The 16,122-nt window shown below is 33.5% G+C and overlaps 1 protein-coding gene across 3 annotated transcripts in view; it reads right to left on the bottom strand.

The window, feature by feature from the left end:
• Positions 1-16,122, bottom strand: part of LOC150107396 (choline transporter-like protein 1) — a 135,618-nt gene that overhangs the window by 97,282 nt on the left and 22,214 nt on the right. For all 3 annotated transcript variants that reach the window (XM_090391263.1, XM_090391261.1, XM_090391264.1), the window contains exon 2: positions 3,716-3,813. In XM_090391263.1, coding sequence (XP_090247389.1) covers positions 3,716-3,757 — 42 coding nt within the window. In that variant the 5' untranslated portion in view covers positions 3,758-3,813. The remainder of the gene's footprint in view (positions 1-3,715; positions 3,814-16,122) is intronic.

Raw genomic sequence — 16,122 nt, 5'->3', positions numbered from 1 at the left:
TGATTTAGAATTTAGTCCATAGTAAACTCATTTCTAAGGAGGAAACCAAATCTTTGCTATCAGTCACCACTCAGTTGCTTGCTTGCTTTCACTTCAATTCTTTTTAAGGTAGTGAAGAAATCTTTTAACAATGGATTGAGCATCTACGTTACTTAGGAACTTCCCAATAATAACCAATAATCAGTATGGTTCCGCATCTGTTCGATCGGATCTTATGTTTTCTATCTTTGAACAAAAGTATGGAAAGGTTTTTAGAAACTCAAGTGGTTTCGCTTGATATCTTTAAGATATTTCATCAGGTTCAGCACAAAATTAGTAAATTCCGATTTTATGGTCTGTATTGCAACTTTGCAACTGAGTTGCCACATTTTTTCTCTGGTTGCACATTGCACGTAATGCCGATGAATCTTTATCCTCAAACTCTATAAGTTATGCTAGAGTTCCACAGATTCCTGTTCTATCTCCTCTCCTCTTCCTTCCTTCTTTATGCTCTTGTTGACTGAGTTATGATTTTGGAATAAGGCCAAAGAAAATAAGGCCACAAGGGCCATCAATACTAGTGTATTATGACTGTTAATTGGATGTATTCTTTTGTTCGATTTGCCTGCTTTGCTAAATGAAGAACTAGAGTTTCGATAGAAAAAACCCTGCCATCTCCATATGAGATGGGCTGACTCATCTTCAATTAAAAAGTTGTTATAAAGGTTCTTCGTGTCTTAGATGGGATATGAATCTAGGTCTTTTCCACCAAAGAGTATTATCGCCACTTACTGAGCTGAGAGACTCCGTCGATTGTGAATCCAATACATAGTGTTGCTGTTGACAGTATATTACATTCGCCTTTCTTACTGGACAAATCTTGCACTACACAAATCACCAAAACCTCTTAGAATATGTAATTCTGCAACCTAAATTATGATTTACAAACTATTCTTGTGGGACCTAGATAACATTATTAATATCAGTCATTACAAAACTCAATACTGTTTTATTTTCTCACCGAAAAAAAAAAAGAATCCTTCTACATTTACTTTTTACTGAAGTTTAGGAACAAGACGATATTTTTCTTGTGATACCAACCTCCAATCTTTCTTGCCAAAAGTATGTTACTAGTATCGTCTCCTCAGCATCTAAGAAATTATTTTTCTTTCTTTCTCTTACAGGCACTACTTTACTTCTGAATAACAATCCTTTACGCAGTACAGTACAGTGTAATTAGGTTTATTAATCTCTTCCTCCCTCTTTCGTCAGACGTTCAGTTGTTGCTATTTTTATACCGATTTTTTCATAGTCACTGTTCATCCGAATTAGCATCAATAATTCCCTTCCTTCCTTCCTTCCTCTAAACCTAAAAACACCTACTACTGGACATCTCTCATTAACTGTAAATTCACACATAACTTCTTCTTCCTCTTCTTTAATTCTTTTTCTACAATAACTGTCCTTTTAAATAGGTTCCTCCTCTTTTGTATTTTTTCAAAGTAAATTATTACGCTGCTGATGTTCTATAGATTAAACCTTTCGCGTGTAGGATTACCTGAAAACATATGCACAGTGACTGCATTTCCTCATTGCACATGCAACCACCGTGTATTTACCATCACGAAATGCATAATCAGTTCAACAATTTGCTGTGCAGTGACTATTTATTTGTCCCATTGAAAACCTTTTTGCGGCGAAGTTGATTAGCAACTACTTGTAAAACCTCCCAAATATAAAATATTTATTGCTTTTTAAATGTATTTACATTTTTAAATATATGGATAATTTATTTAAATTATCCATATTTAAATATATGGATATTTAATCAGTAAGAATAACCGAAAACCCCATAAGAATAACCGAAAGTTATTCTTACTGATTATGATTGAAATCTCGCTGAGAAGAAATAATAGACGGGCATTCAAGTTTTCTAATTAATTAAAATTTGACATAGAAGGATCAGCTTGTATTGTATATTGGTGTTAAAATTTAACATCAAAACTTCGCATGCATGTTGGTTGCAAGCTGATGATTTTCTGACATTTATCAGAATATTGCTAGTTGGCTAATTTATGCATATACCGTGCTTATTATCGGTCTTTTCTCCATGTCCACGATGAAAACATTGACATGACCACTTTTTTTAACCAGTAAAACAAAGAAAGAAATGAATTCACTTCATTCCATTTTCAAAATTAAGGAAGTTTTGAAAAATGGACGCTTATACAGTTTTATTAGTCATTGTTAAAATTATAGTTTGGATTAGAGTATTTATTTTGCAAAGAAGAATATTTTGTCATACAGGTTAAAGAATACAGAATATTTTGTCATATTGGATTCAGCATTGCTAGTAAACGGGTCTTCTCCAATTGAATCAGGATTCTAATGAAATACTCCACTTCTATGAAATATATATTCTTTCTATCACCATCACAGTTACGTCTTCAAATAATAATAATAATAATAATAATAATAATAGATTGCGTGTTAATTGTCTCCCCTTCTGCCTTCTTGTTGAGCCAAGCCTAGATCCAGCACTTAGTGGAACAAGGTATTTCACTGAGAATGGGTTCATTTCTATTTTCTTTGAAACCACGAAGGCCATTTTTATCATCCGCGTTGAATAATTGCCAATCAGATATTTTCCAGTTTCTACGATTTCATTTATTTTTCTTTCTTTTTTTTTTTTTTTTCATAATTTATAGTTTCGTCTTATTTTTTGATAGTTCTTCCTAACTTACTGATCCAGAAGACAGCTATTAGTTTTATCTGCTTCTTCTGTGCGCTCCTCTGTGTCCACCCATTGTTACGAACACAATGGATATTGTCATTGCCATAGAAACGGCAGATCTAATCAGTGAAACAGAAATCACTCTTGCTTCAGATACCGACAACAGCAACGCCATGTTTTTATTTCTTTCTTTGTCCGAAGCATAGGCATGAGGTGAGGCAAGGCAAAACAGGTCACAGGAAATACGGTCGAATGCTACGTATTTTCAACTCAGGGTCGAGTTGTTGTATCTAAATAAGTGGGAAATTTATTTTATCCTCATGAATCAGCGACACACCTCAGCCCCTTTGGTGATAAGGTCTCGTTATACGCCAAATGAAAGTAATTACAGTATTATAAAACACTGAAGGTCCTATACGTCAGCAACCACTACTTTCACTAAGCAAGTGGGGGAGGAGGGGAAATAATAGACTAATCTCTGTCTAGTAATGAGAAGGCTGAAATATGACTAAAATTATTGTAATTTAACTTTCAGAATCCATTATTTAAATTTGAAATCGTTAGGATTTTCAAAAAGAACGTTATAATCTTATCGAAATTGTTGTTTTTATTAAAGTATTGAAATTAAAATCAGAAATGAGCAAATTAAGAATGTAACGAACAGTAATTCTTTTAAACAGAATTACATAAAATCTCGATTTCACGCGGTCCGATAATATTTTGCAAAAATTGTACTTAAAACCGCGTCAATAAAAATGAACAAATAAAAGTGTGGAATTTAGGGAAAGAACAAAACCTCTCCCCATTTAAACATGTGCTGTTTAATTTAAACAGTACATGTTTAAATTAAATATTCCTTTGTTCCGTATAACTAGAATAAATTTCAATTTTATTTTAATTTTGGGGATACTTTTTGGAACTCTGTAACTCTGTTACGTAAAAATTAAAAATAAAAAAAAACTTCAGCTCATATAAAAATTAAACAGTGGTAAGTAATAATACCTGGGTTGACTGGACTCTAGTAGCAGTCCCGCAACATCCCATGTTCAGACCCCCTCATTGGCCTCTCTCATCTTGATGTATCGTGCGGTTGACTTACACTGTAAAAACAAAAATTGAATATCAACTTATCCCTTGTTGAATTTTAGTGAATTAAAAACAGAAAAAAAAAAGCAGACGACTTGAGCACTATTCTTTATAAAATATTATAAGTTATTTTATTTGTGAATTCAAGGAATTTTAAAATTATTATTTTTTAAATATAAACACTTTCTAACATTTATTTACCAAGAAAACCAGAACTATATTAAACTAATACCGTTCTGATATAATTCTTAATAACAAATAATCAGCAGGTTTATGTTTATACACAACATCTACAGGAGCTCGAAACTCCATTCCAATCATCCCTTTTTTTATAATGCAAAACCATCAATTATAGGTTTACAAATTAACCAAGGTATCCAACTATGGTAACTTAGTGTAATTAAGAAGTAATTGAACCGTTAATGAGAAAAACTCATGCAGTATCAATTATATCCAAAATGCATTCGCATCTTGAATACATTTATTTTTGATAATTTCCTTCCTTTCCTTTCACCTGTTCTATTCCCTAGGACAGTTAGAGCCCCTGATTAGGTGTCACAGCATTTTTAATGCGGTCAGTATTCCTCTGCTGCATTCCCCATGGACGAGTATTTTATGCTTGTCGATATGTGTTCACTAGACCTGTTTGACTGTGTTTAAGGAATTAAAAAAAAAAAAAAACGAGTTTCATGGAGGAAAACAAACCTACCACCTACGTACGAGAGTGATGAATTCATCGTTCATTGTAAAACCCTTACAAAGGGTCTTTGCGTCATAGAGATTCGAACCGCGGTCTTTCTAACCAAACGGTTTCGTCGAAACCAACTGAGCTACGGAGGTTCCTTAATAAATTCCCCCACCCCAAAGTGGATGCTTATAGCATATTTAATACTGTGGCAGTGTTAAAATTTAAAGTCCAGAGCCATGCTCTAAAGACGAAATATGATCTGTTTTTAAACTGAAGTCTCACGTTAAGTAAATTGGTGGTGATGATCTTACACCGGATATAAAAATCATCTACCACCTAAAATTAGATTTGATTACTGTCATCCACACACACACACAAAATGAAACTTACCTTTGAAACCTTATGCTGCAATCACATTTAAATAGATTTCGTAGTTGTCTTAAAATGAATTGAAACAAACTAGTACCAACCACCAAATTCTCTCAGCTGTAAATCTCTCCTTCTCTTTCTGCGTTTGTTCGCTTGCTTTTACGTGACTATCAAACAGAGAGTGCAAGAATTACTAACCCTCTTAGAGTAAGAGTGAAGGGAAAGCAGGAAGTGAATCTTATGATATGTAGACTGTCTTATGCATACGTGCTAATCATGTAGAAAGAAAAATATATATTTGATTAAGGTATCAATCAGCAATCCTCCTTTCCTGTGTTCCATATATTGCAGTGCTAGCGCCCCACATAAGTTGCACTCTGGGAGTTACCAATTTTTGGAGATAATAATTTAACTCATGGATTAAAAAATTAACGAATAAATAAAATAAATATTCTGAACGATTCTACTGATTAGTAATAATATCATTGTGTACAGTGTTCAAATTTTAATTCAATATCCTATTCAGTATCACTATAGTGGGCTGATAACTGTAGTCATCATCTAAAAGTAAACTAATCACACTAGCTGCTTACATATCAGTAACCGCAATATGGTGTTATGTGTCAAATTAATATATGCTTACACAGTGACATTTCCGTGATCACAAAAATATAAGAATATATAATACAAGTGATACAAATGATTGGTATTATATCAGCAAGGAATTACATGAAGAAAATATTATACCTTTACAAGTGAATAAGTGTTTTTTTTTTTTTGTGTGTGTGTGTGTGTGTGTGTCAATGAAAAAGTCATTAGACATACTTGCAGAGGATCAGTAGTATATAACATGAAATAATTTCCTAGAAATATAAAATTTCGGGCAAATACAACTATGAATGGGCTAATTTATTTTAAGAAGAAAATTAAAATTTTGTGATATGAGTATTTTGTATATTCCGCTTGTTGTTCATAGATTAGTAGGAAATAATGACTTTTTCATTGACGCGCGCGAGCGCGCACACACACACACACACACACACACACAAAAAGCAAACACACTTATTCACTCGTAAAGGTATAATATTTCGTTCATGTAATTAATTCCTTACTGATATAATACCAGTCATTTGTATCACTGGTATTATATATATTTGTGATCTGTGTAAGCATATATTAAATTGACGATGACTATCATCCCACTATAGTGATACTGAGTAGGATACTGAATTAAAATTTGAACACTGTACATAATGATATTATTTCTAATCAGTAGAATCGTTCAGAATATTTATTTCATTTATTTGTTAATTTTTTAATCGTATCAGATGTCTCTTCGTTTCCTTAATTGGCGTGTCTACTTGCCATATTTTTGATTAGGCACGTGGGCCTACAGCATGACAAGAGAAGTAAAGCATTGACAACAGTCAAGAACAGCTATGTTCTATCTTGTACTTCCTTTTCTTCATTGTAGAAGTAGAAGTAGAAGAAAAACTCTCCTTCCTGTTAACGAACGTTGTCCTCTCTCTCTGCGTACAGTTCTGTTGGATTGTGCGTGACTAGCTGGCTTTCCCATGGCTTCCTCACAATGCGTGTTCTCTTTAAATGGTTGTTCAGGTTATTAAATGAAAAATATAGTATTATAAAAGACTCTTCCTTAACCACGATACGAATCACGAATTCTGGAAATGAAATTCGATTTGAGGCAATGTTTAAACTTTTAGTCAGAGAAATAAAAAAAAATCCCTGTTCTGTTTTCGTTATTACCTACTTATATACAGTATATACTGTATATTAGGTCATCAGGAAATGTGTCCTTCGAAGTTTTAGTGATAGATGCATTTGATCGATGCGAAACCATCGCTTAAGTTACTGGAGGCTTGAAATTGAAATCTTTGATCTCTAGAGCAGGATTTCGGAATTATATATAATAAAATTAACAAAAACCAACCAAAAAAAAAAACGTTATCTCACCTACAGTACTAATGTACTGTATAGCTTGCTAAAGTTTCTGTCGGAATTTGCGTAAAAAAGTTAAAAGTTCCAATGAAAATTACTCGCATTTAAGGTTAATACCAGTCAAGAGAATACAGTAATTAACAATTATACTCTTGATTTATTGTTGCTCGTATTAATTGTTACATACTGTAATTTGTCTTTATTTTTAATGATTATTTTCAGTATTTTTATATCAGACGTCTCTTCGGTTCCTTAATTGGCGTGTCACATTCCACTTAAATTAAGATTTTAAGCTTAATAGTGAGCGCAGAATAAAGTTTTGCTAAAGTTTAATATAAAGTTTTATAGTTTGCTAAAATAATGCGATTCTTTGCATTATTCCGCTGGCAATTGCACTATCAGCCTATCTGATAGCTCAAGAGATATTATTTGTATTTTTCTGGATTTCTCTTTCTAGCTCAGATGTATTTTAAGATATTACTTACTCCAATGTGCCTGTTAGTGACAAAGTTATTTTTAGGGTTTTTATACAAATGAAATACTGGGCAGGATTGCACAATAGATTTTCCAGCTACAAATACAAGTTTTTCACTGGTAAAACTCGTATTGTAGCTGGAAAAGTTTCAGAACTAATATAGTAACAGAAAATCATTCTAAATTAAGAGAATTGTAGAATTTTATTATAGGAACATTTTTAGTTGTTGTTTAGTATTATTCAGTACTGAATTAATTCTGACTTCAGAATACTCATTAAAATTCTAAAGGACAGTAGAAATCGTGTCAACCATTATTTTTAAAACATGCAAAATAATGAGATAAATTTCTTACTTTATCACGATGCAAACTCTGTTTAATCTTGCAAATCAATCCAAACAGTGCATTTTCGTATGGTATGATCAGAAAGCAGATAAACATTAGCAAGATTGAAGTAGTGTTATTTGTTTATTTTTCGCTACTAGTACATTTGAGGAGAAAAATTACTAAAGCTGCAGGTTTCTTAGGAATTACTAGAAAATCGTGAAATTTCATGGAAACACACTTGCTATTCAGAGCCAGGATCACATGACGCACACTCGCTAATTGAGAATATTGATGAAAGCGAAACAATGTGCATGACCTGCTTATCCTTTCACCAAAATCAAGAAAAGTGTCAAGGAATTGCTCTAGAACTTTAACCTAATCCAGTTTTCAGGGATTTAGAACATTTATGAGCATCCACTGACCGGCTGACACTTGCGGGTTCGAATCTCACCATGGACATGGATGTTTCTGATTGCCTTTAGCAACGTTCATCTCTGGTCAGTTTTTTTAAATTTCATTACCGTAATGAGATATTAAACCATTCTGCCTTAGGTAGCAAAGATAGTACTTTACTGTGATAATTGTAGATTGGAATTCTAACTTATGCTATGTTTTTGGGATTTATGAAAAAATGTGGACATCATTATGGTCTCATGTGTGTGTGTGTGTGTGTGTGTGTGTGTGTGTGTGTGTGTGTGTGTGTGTGTGTGTGTGTGTCGCGCTGAGTTGCAGGTGTGATTGTCAAAAATAAGTGTCTCAAAAGCATAAATAAACAGATAATTTGTTACACCTTTTTAGGCTATATAATCTTTTAAAAGACTTTTATTAAAACAGTTTAATGAAAGGATATTCTTTCTTTTATGCTATGTTGAGCCTCTATAGCAGGTTAGTTTCGATGACACCATTTGGCAGAATGACCTGGGTTGGAATCCTGTCTGGTACAGGACACGAAGTACCTTTACATACAGGGCTTTACATTTAAATTTGAGGTAGCTCGGCTCATAAGAGGGAATGTTTGCCTTCCTGGCAAGCCGAGTTTTTCATCCCAAAAAAGGCAACCCGGCCAGGAGAAACACGCAACTTTACATATGAAAAGATATATTTAGGCATACGACCAGCTGATTCTAAAATTATGGTTAACGAAAATCAATCTGGCGTTATAGGTCTTAAAGGCTTGTAAATACTGTGGTTTATTATATGAGTGTTAAGTTAGGACTGAATTACACTGTAATGCTAATTAAGAATACTAAGAATTAATAGCAGACTATAACTTCTACTACAACCTCTTAATTATTGAAGGAGCCTAACAAAATGGCCACCATTGGCGGGCAGCAACGCGTCCCCAAAATGAGAAGTCCATATTTCTACAGAAATATGAATAAGGACTTCTGCTGTTTGAGACCTTCAAGTGTTGTGGATTTCATGAGCTGTATTCTCTTCTCTTTTATCATGCCCAAGGAAATCCAAGCGAACGATGTTCAAGTTTTCAATGTCACAATATCATCCTATCGTACTGATATTAAACCATTCTTTATCTCTCTCTCTGACTCACGTAAAAAACTCATGATAAACTTGATCAAACATCGGCTTAATGCTGATGTCTATCTTAATAGACAAGAATTAATTGTCTATCTTAATAGGAAGGAATTAATTAAATTTACAATTAAATTAATTTAAATTTAAATTTCATTGAAATTGCGTCTAATTTGAATGCGCGAATCTCGCTCTGTTTTCCCTTCATGAAACAAATTCATATTAATAAAACAATAATTGATCGAAACATCCAGGTTTACACACCCACTATAGCCCGGACTACATCTACTTTTTGTTTTATATTTCACAAGCATATACACGCAGCACGGCGACATACAAACAGATGATCAAGGCAAACTACTCTGCATATAGACGACCTTGAGAAGATAATTTTTTTTCGATCCGTCTTATGGTATCGCACAATCGATTAGTATGCCGCAATTCTAGTAAATATCCCTTGTATTGTGCGTACGTGTCGTTAAAGGAATGAATTAAACATGACAATTTATTTTGGAAAATTGCCAAGTCATCCTGACTGACATTGTCATGAGCGTGTTGCCGAGAAAATAACTGACGTAAATGACCGCAACAAAAATATGTACACGGGAAACCATTACTTTTTTCCTCTCTCCCTTTTTTTTTCAAAGTCAACTACAAAATGTTACTTAATAATATTGTTAGTACTTCCTCCATCAGCTGGAACCCGAATAATTAAAACTACACGCATATATACCTCCCTTTTCCGCGTAGGTGTCAATAAGAAATGCTTTAGTATTCACATCAAATGCATATATTATATGAATTAACTTCATAATTTAGACTAGTGAATAATTTTAATGCAAAATTTAACGTACCCGAATTAAAATGTCACAGTTTCACAATAAAGCATAACCACTTACATGAAATGTAGTTGTGTATTTCATTTGTTTCGTATTTATAAGTCAAGGATTCTACATACTGTTTAACGACATCTTGTAATATTTTAGTTATAATATGCAGAAAAGTCATCACTACAACACGATTTGTTCATAGTGACGACTTTTCTGCATTCGACCATTTACGAATAAGACAGTTGTTTTTGAGTGTAATTAGTGCGTATTGATGAGGTTTTTTGCATTAATTGTTTTATTTCTAAAATTCATTGAAGCATTTATGATTAAAATAAATAATTATGATTAAAAAATAGTAAATATATGCCAAGTGTGGAGCTTCCGAAGCTCAGTCGGTTTCGACGAAGCCCTTCAGTTAGAAAGACCCGAATTCGATTTCCGTCTGGAAATGGAAGAACTTATGAGAACTTTTCAGTTGCAGGTGATTTAGCTGGTTTCATACGGAGGTAGAAGGATTTTTCGTATCACAAAGAGGTAAATTGACCGGGAGAACACACGAAAATATATATTTAATCATAAGACTAACTAACTACTTTATCCTAAAATTATAGTTACGAAAACCCAAAATACTTTGCAAGTCGTTAGTTCTAATGGCCTCTAAGTAAGTACGAATTATTATTAGATGTCAATATTTACATAATTTTTACAGATAAAATACCGAAACTTTACCATAACTGGAACAACAATAAAAAATCAATAAAATAAAAATAAAATGAAGTTGTTTGTACCATCTAAATAAATCTTGAAAATTGTTTTTCCTCATATCTTGAATCGATACAAAGTATTCTGGCTATCACAGATCTATAATCTTTTCTCATTGTTTATGAAATACAGCTATCAGAAGAACTGCAGTATTTCTCATTGCTATTAAATAGCTGTCGGTACATTTGTAGCGATAGTCCAACATGAAGTTATACTACGAAGAATATGCTAAGACTAACCAGACATTATGGTTCTTATTTAGTTTTTTTTTTTTTTTTTTTTTAATAAATCATTTTCACAGCGATATTTTAGAAAATAAGGATCACATACTTTAAATCCTATGAATTTGAATTTAAAAAAAGTTGACCATTGAAAATCAGCTTAAAATACGGAGTGTTTATAGATTGATTTCAAGGAATTTCAGGTTATAGATGATCCAGAAATGCGAAGCTATACAGTAGAATAATGTCATGGGCATGTGTTCGATTTTGCCATAGCTAGTTTATAATAATATTAGTTCATAACTAGCCGCTTAGTGTAGTAACAGTTATAATCTGTAGAGTGAGCAGCCATGTCCACGTTGCCAGTGACAAGAATTCAAGGTGAAGCGTCGATGAAACAATATCACTTGAAGATTGCTACTGACGCCACCGCACGTAAATATTGACTGTGTGCACAACTCCGGCTGTTTCCGTGTTCCAACCGAGTGGTGAGCGGTTTAAAGCAGTAGATTGCACCTGTAATAACATTTTTTTCTTTTGAATCAGTCGAGGCGCTTCATTTTGATACGGAAACAAGTAATCATCTGAGTAAATGACAGCAATAGTGTATCAAGTGCCCAACGAACTAAACATTCCTATCATCACCGTGATGAAAACCTTTTGGAAAACACTGAATAGCTGTCTCTGTAATTCGCGGTGCATACTATTGTAGAAGACAAAGTGATCTGACCTCTTAATTTTCCGGTACTTTTTCTTATCTGGTTGTACGACAGCGAAGATGCTTCCTGCAGGGACAGATGATGCACTCATCTCTTTTCAGTAAAGGGGAGGGGGGGGGGAATGGTTGACGGTATGATTAGGTATCACATTTTATGTCGTGTCAGGACTAGATTTCCTCGAAAAGCAAATAGAGCATGGATCTCCAGTAGCAGAGTGGCACCACACGTATTCAGTAACATGTCATGTCTACTCTGTGAAGAAGGAAGAGATCTTGACAAAATCAATTTTCATTCAAGATGAAGCTCCGTGCACAATAATTGGAATGTGAAGGTAATCCCAAACGAACATTTCCCTTCGGGATTATATCCTTCAACTTTACTTTCTTTCCCCCCCCCTCTCTCTCTGTGTGTGTGTGTGTGTGTGTGTGTGTGTGTGTGTGTGTGTGTGTGTGTGTGTGTGTGTGTGTGTGTGTGTGTGTGTGAGATGGACGGACGGGCAATCAGTAATCTGTAAGCAACAGAAATCAGAAAATGAACATTCATACATTTAAGAAACTGTATTCTATAGTCATCATGCAAAAGAATCTTGGAAGGAAAGAACTGACCTAGAGAAAAGTTGGAACGGCAAAAATTTAATCAGTAGTTCTTATTGTCTGATTTCTTTAATTATTTCATGTCACTTAACAATGAGGTTTCACACCGTTTTACTTTCATTTCCTTTATATACATGATTATTGTCGTTGTGTAAGACGAAATCAGCTAGCTATATATGCAAAAGATTGCAGTTTATTATTAATGCCGATTTTTGTATGTTCATATATTTTCTAATTTTCAGTTAAAATTAATTGCAAAATGACTTAAATAAAAAAAAAGAAGGGTTTTCTTTACAGTCAATCACAGTTATACAAGATCGCTATCGTATCCTTTCAAAAAACCCGTTATAATTGAAGTGGCGTATTTATATCTGATGTTTGTATTTCTAAATATACAACTTAAAATTACATTCATTTACAATCTTATGACATTTATTACTATTTTCTTTCTTTCTTTTTTTTTTTTTTGTTTGTTTCAGTACAGGTTAAATAAAAAAAAGAAAAAATAGTAATCGTGTGCTTAAAGTCTTGAAACAAAGCATGGTATTGCATATCTTTCTCAATAAAAAGCAGATTGTACCGATATTTGACTGGACGTCAAATATCGTCAATATTACAATTTTGAAAAATTTTAGAACTTTGTACTCTGTTATACCTTTTGTTTGTTTAAACTCACTTATTTCTGCTTCAACAATTATAGCACTTTTATATAGAGGCAGATGGGACGATTGATACGAAACTCTGTAATTGCTTTGTTATCAAAAATAGAGGCCTATCCAGAAATGTCAAATTGAAATGCAGGTTGGAAAATGAATTTAAATAATTTTCTTTTCACATTGGTTGGTTGGAATTACGACTAAGTAGTTATGGCCAGGTGATCAGTATCTTGTCATTCGTAATTTCGTGTATACTCCAGCTGATTTATGGGTTTTACAGATGCAACCTATATTTCTGAAATAAGACCTCTGCCTCCCTTGTTTGAGATCTAATATTCCTGCGTCCTACAGGATTACAATGGAGGGCTTACCATCCGAAGAGTATATATATCGATTAAAATGCATCGATTCAAAAATATTAAACTCATACGTCTTTAAAAACCTCTTTATTTGTAGTTCTCAATAAGCTTCTAATAAGCATCTCAATAAGCATCTAGTTGCTAGCGCACAAACTGATTGAGATAAAATATAGTTAAATTTCAGTTTTGCAATAAGATAGTTCATTTAGACCAATCAGATTTAAGCATATGCCTATAGGAGAACAACCACTTGACATTTCTAGATAAAGTTCCTTACTTCATAATATATTGCTGATGACACTACTATATATATATGTAGAAAGGTTTTTAACTTGGGTATACTATGTTAAAGATACCAAGCAATTTTATAAGCTAGGTTTTAATCCTTTTTTCCCAAGTAAGCAAACAGACAAGTAAGTCAAGTTTGCGCCTGCACGTAGTGCAAGTCTGAGGCAACTCGTGGTAAAGGTGGAGTCAGCTCCGATCACTTTCCTTAGTATTTTCCCCTAATCCAAAGCACATCCCCTTGCGGAGATGTATGATGCTATGCATTAAAGGCAAGGGCCACTACCCAGACCGGTTTCGCCCTTTATTGAGGTCTCATCAGTGGGAGCCAGACCATAAAAATGTCAAAGGTGAAGTAATGCACAGCTTAAAAATTTTACCTAAACAAGTTGCTACAAGGTGCTTTGACCTTATTAAATAAAAATCTCTGGATGAGAGTAAGTATATATACCTATATATAACTATATATAATTATATATAATCTCCGGATGAGGCAAAAGCTCAGAAATTCGTTATGATTTAAAATACAGCCTACATAGTTACTTAGTAACAGCACTAGAAAACGGTAAAGGAATAGAAAAAAGCCTGTTATAATCGAAACTGACTATGTACTGTTTTTGTATAATACAGTAAAGTCGGTCTTTGAAAACCTCTTTATTTGTAGTTCTCAATAAAACTTTGAAACCCTCTTAATTTTTTTTAAATGTATTATAATTTGTATTAACGATGCAAAATATAATCTCCAAGTTTTCTATCTCATTATTAGCTCTAAGTTATGTTACAAGATATCAATGAATGAACACGATCATTAGTTCACAAATTTTATAAAAACTAACTCATTTCAGTTAAAACTATTTTACGGAATTAAGCTGAAGTGGCATCTAGTTTTTCAGGGATGGCGCTTTTATATTCACAGTTCCTTTCACCTCTCATTCTTCTTAGCTTTTCATCTGTCGTTATCACTAATCACTACATCAGCTTTTAATAATCTACATCTTTTAATAATCGACAATTACTAATCTGTATCATTTAATCACTTTTCTCGACATCAGTCGATAGTGCGTTTTCAGTGTTTCTGTTTTCTGTAGCGAAACCCTCCACTCATTCCCTGCAGCGTCCGTCTCCGCTCTAGCCTGTTGACGTCATCGATCACCCCCGCTATCACGAGTGTGGAGAATATACTGTTTATCTTCCTCTCTGGGATAACTTTGCAACTCCTGTATTATACAAGAAATCGTTTCGATAAGTAGGTATAATATTGCATTTATACTTTAAATGCACTTTATCACATATTTGAATGCTATATTACACTTTCTTCAAAATGTTCTCGTTTAGCGCCTTAGTAATTGTTCTAGTTGATATATTCAGTTATGGATATTAGAACAAGGTAATTTTACTGAGACATGTCTTCACTATTTTAGCTGCATAGTTATTGCTTCTAGTGACTGAATTTTTTTTTCTGGGCTGAAAGGTTGTAATGCTAACCCATTGTCATCAGATTCAACCTTCAGTGCGTGCGTGCGTGCGTCTGCTGCAGGTGTACTATGAATCTAGAACAATATTTGCATGCGCATGGACACATAAATGACCAGCATCCTGTTGAAGAAATACGTCATATTTCATGACGTATTTTCCACGAAGACCTTCCTACTTCATTTACCATGACCTTCCTCCTTCACAACCAATTTGTCTAATTTTAAAGAGAACGAAATACATGATTAGATATTAATACTTGTTGGAAACTAGTTTCTTTGACTGAAACTACGTGTTTTGTTATGGAATGGAGTTTGTTTCTCATTATCTCTAGCGAAATTATATATCATTGGACTAAACGTTTCCGTACGAGATTTTTATACTAGATAGTGACAGAAATAATGACAATAGTAATAATATCATCAAAATATTCTATGCATTTCTTAGATCTGGTTTCTTCATGATTTTATTCTGTGCAATTTACAGAAATTTTTAAGAAATATTCTGCAAGATCTCTACCCATTCCTGGTAAATACGAAAAAGAATACGTCCCAGAAGATTTATAAATATCTCCTTTTTAAGTATTTCCCATTTTTGAAAGGTTATTGTAAAGCTACAGTGGACTAAGAATTTTTTAATTATCTTTTCAATATTTTGATTTATTTTTCTACCTTAATTCCGAAACCCTATTCTAGAGACCAAACTTGAACTTTTTCAAGCCACTTTAACCCTCTAGTAAGCAGGGTAGTGGTTTTAGACCTGGTGAGGAAATTAATTTCCCACTTAAAGGCAACCGCAAAACAACCATGCCTACGGTGAGGGAGATTCGAAGCTGCACCTGTTGGTTAGAGAGTGAGTACGTTAACCATTCGGCCAATCACTCCAGTATGCTCTCATTATTTCCTTGTATTACTGAGTTGATAAACTCATTTTGCGTAATGTATACTTGATAGAAGGATGTTAGGAAAACTAAATCGGATATCTTTGTAAAAGAGTACATTGTTATTAGCATCGTTAACCTTAGCACACTTCAGCCTTGCTACTCTAACCTGTGCTAAACATACCAAATTGAAGT

The sequence above is a fragment of the Typopeltis vanoorti genome, chromosome 4 (assembly GCF_054136105.1).
Source record: "Typopeltis vanoorti isolate ZY-2024b chromosome 4, IOZ_Tvanoo_1.0, whole genome shotgun sequence".
Taxonomy (NCBI): Eukaryota; Metazoa; Arthropoda; class Arachnida; order Uropygi; family Thelyphonidae; genus Typopeltis; species Typopeltis vanoorti.
This window is presented reverse-complemented; position numbering and strand designations above follow the sequence as displayed.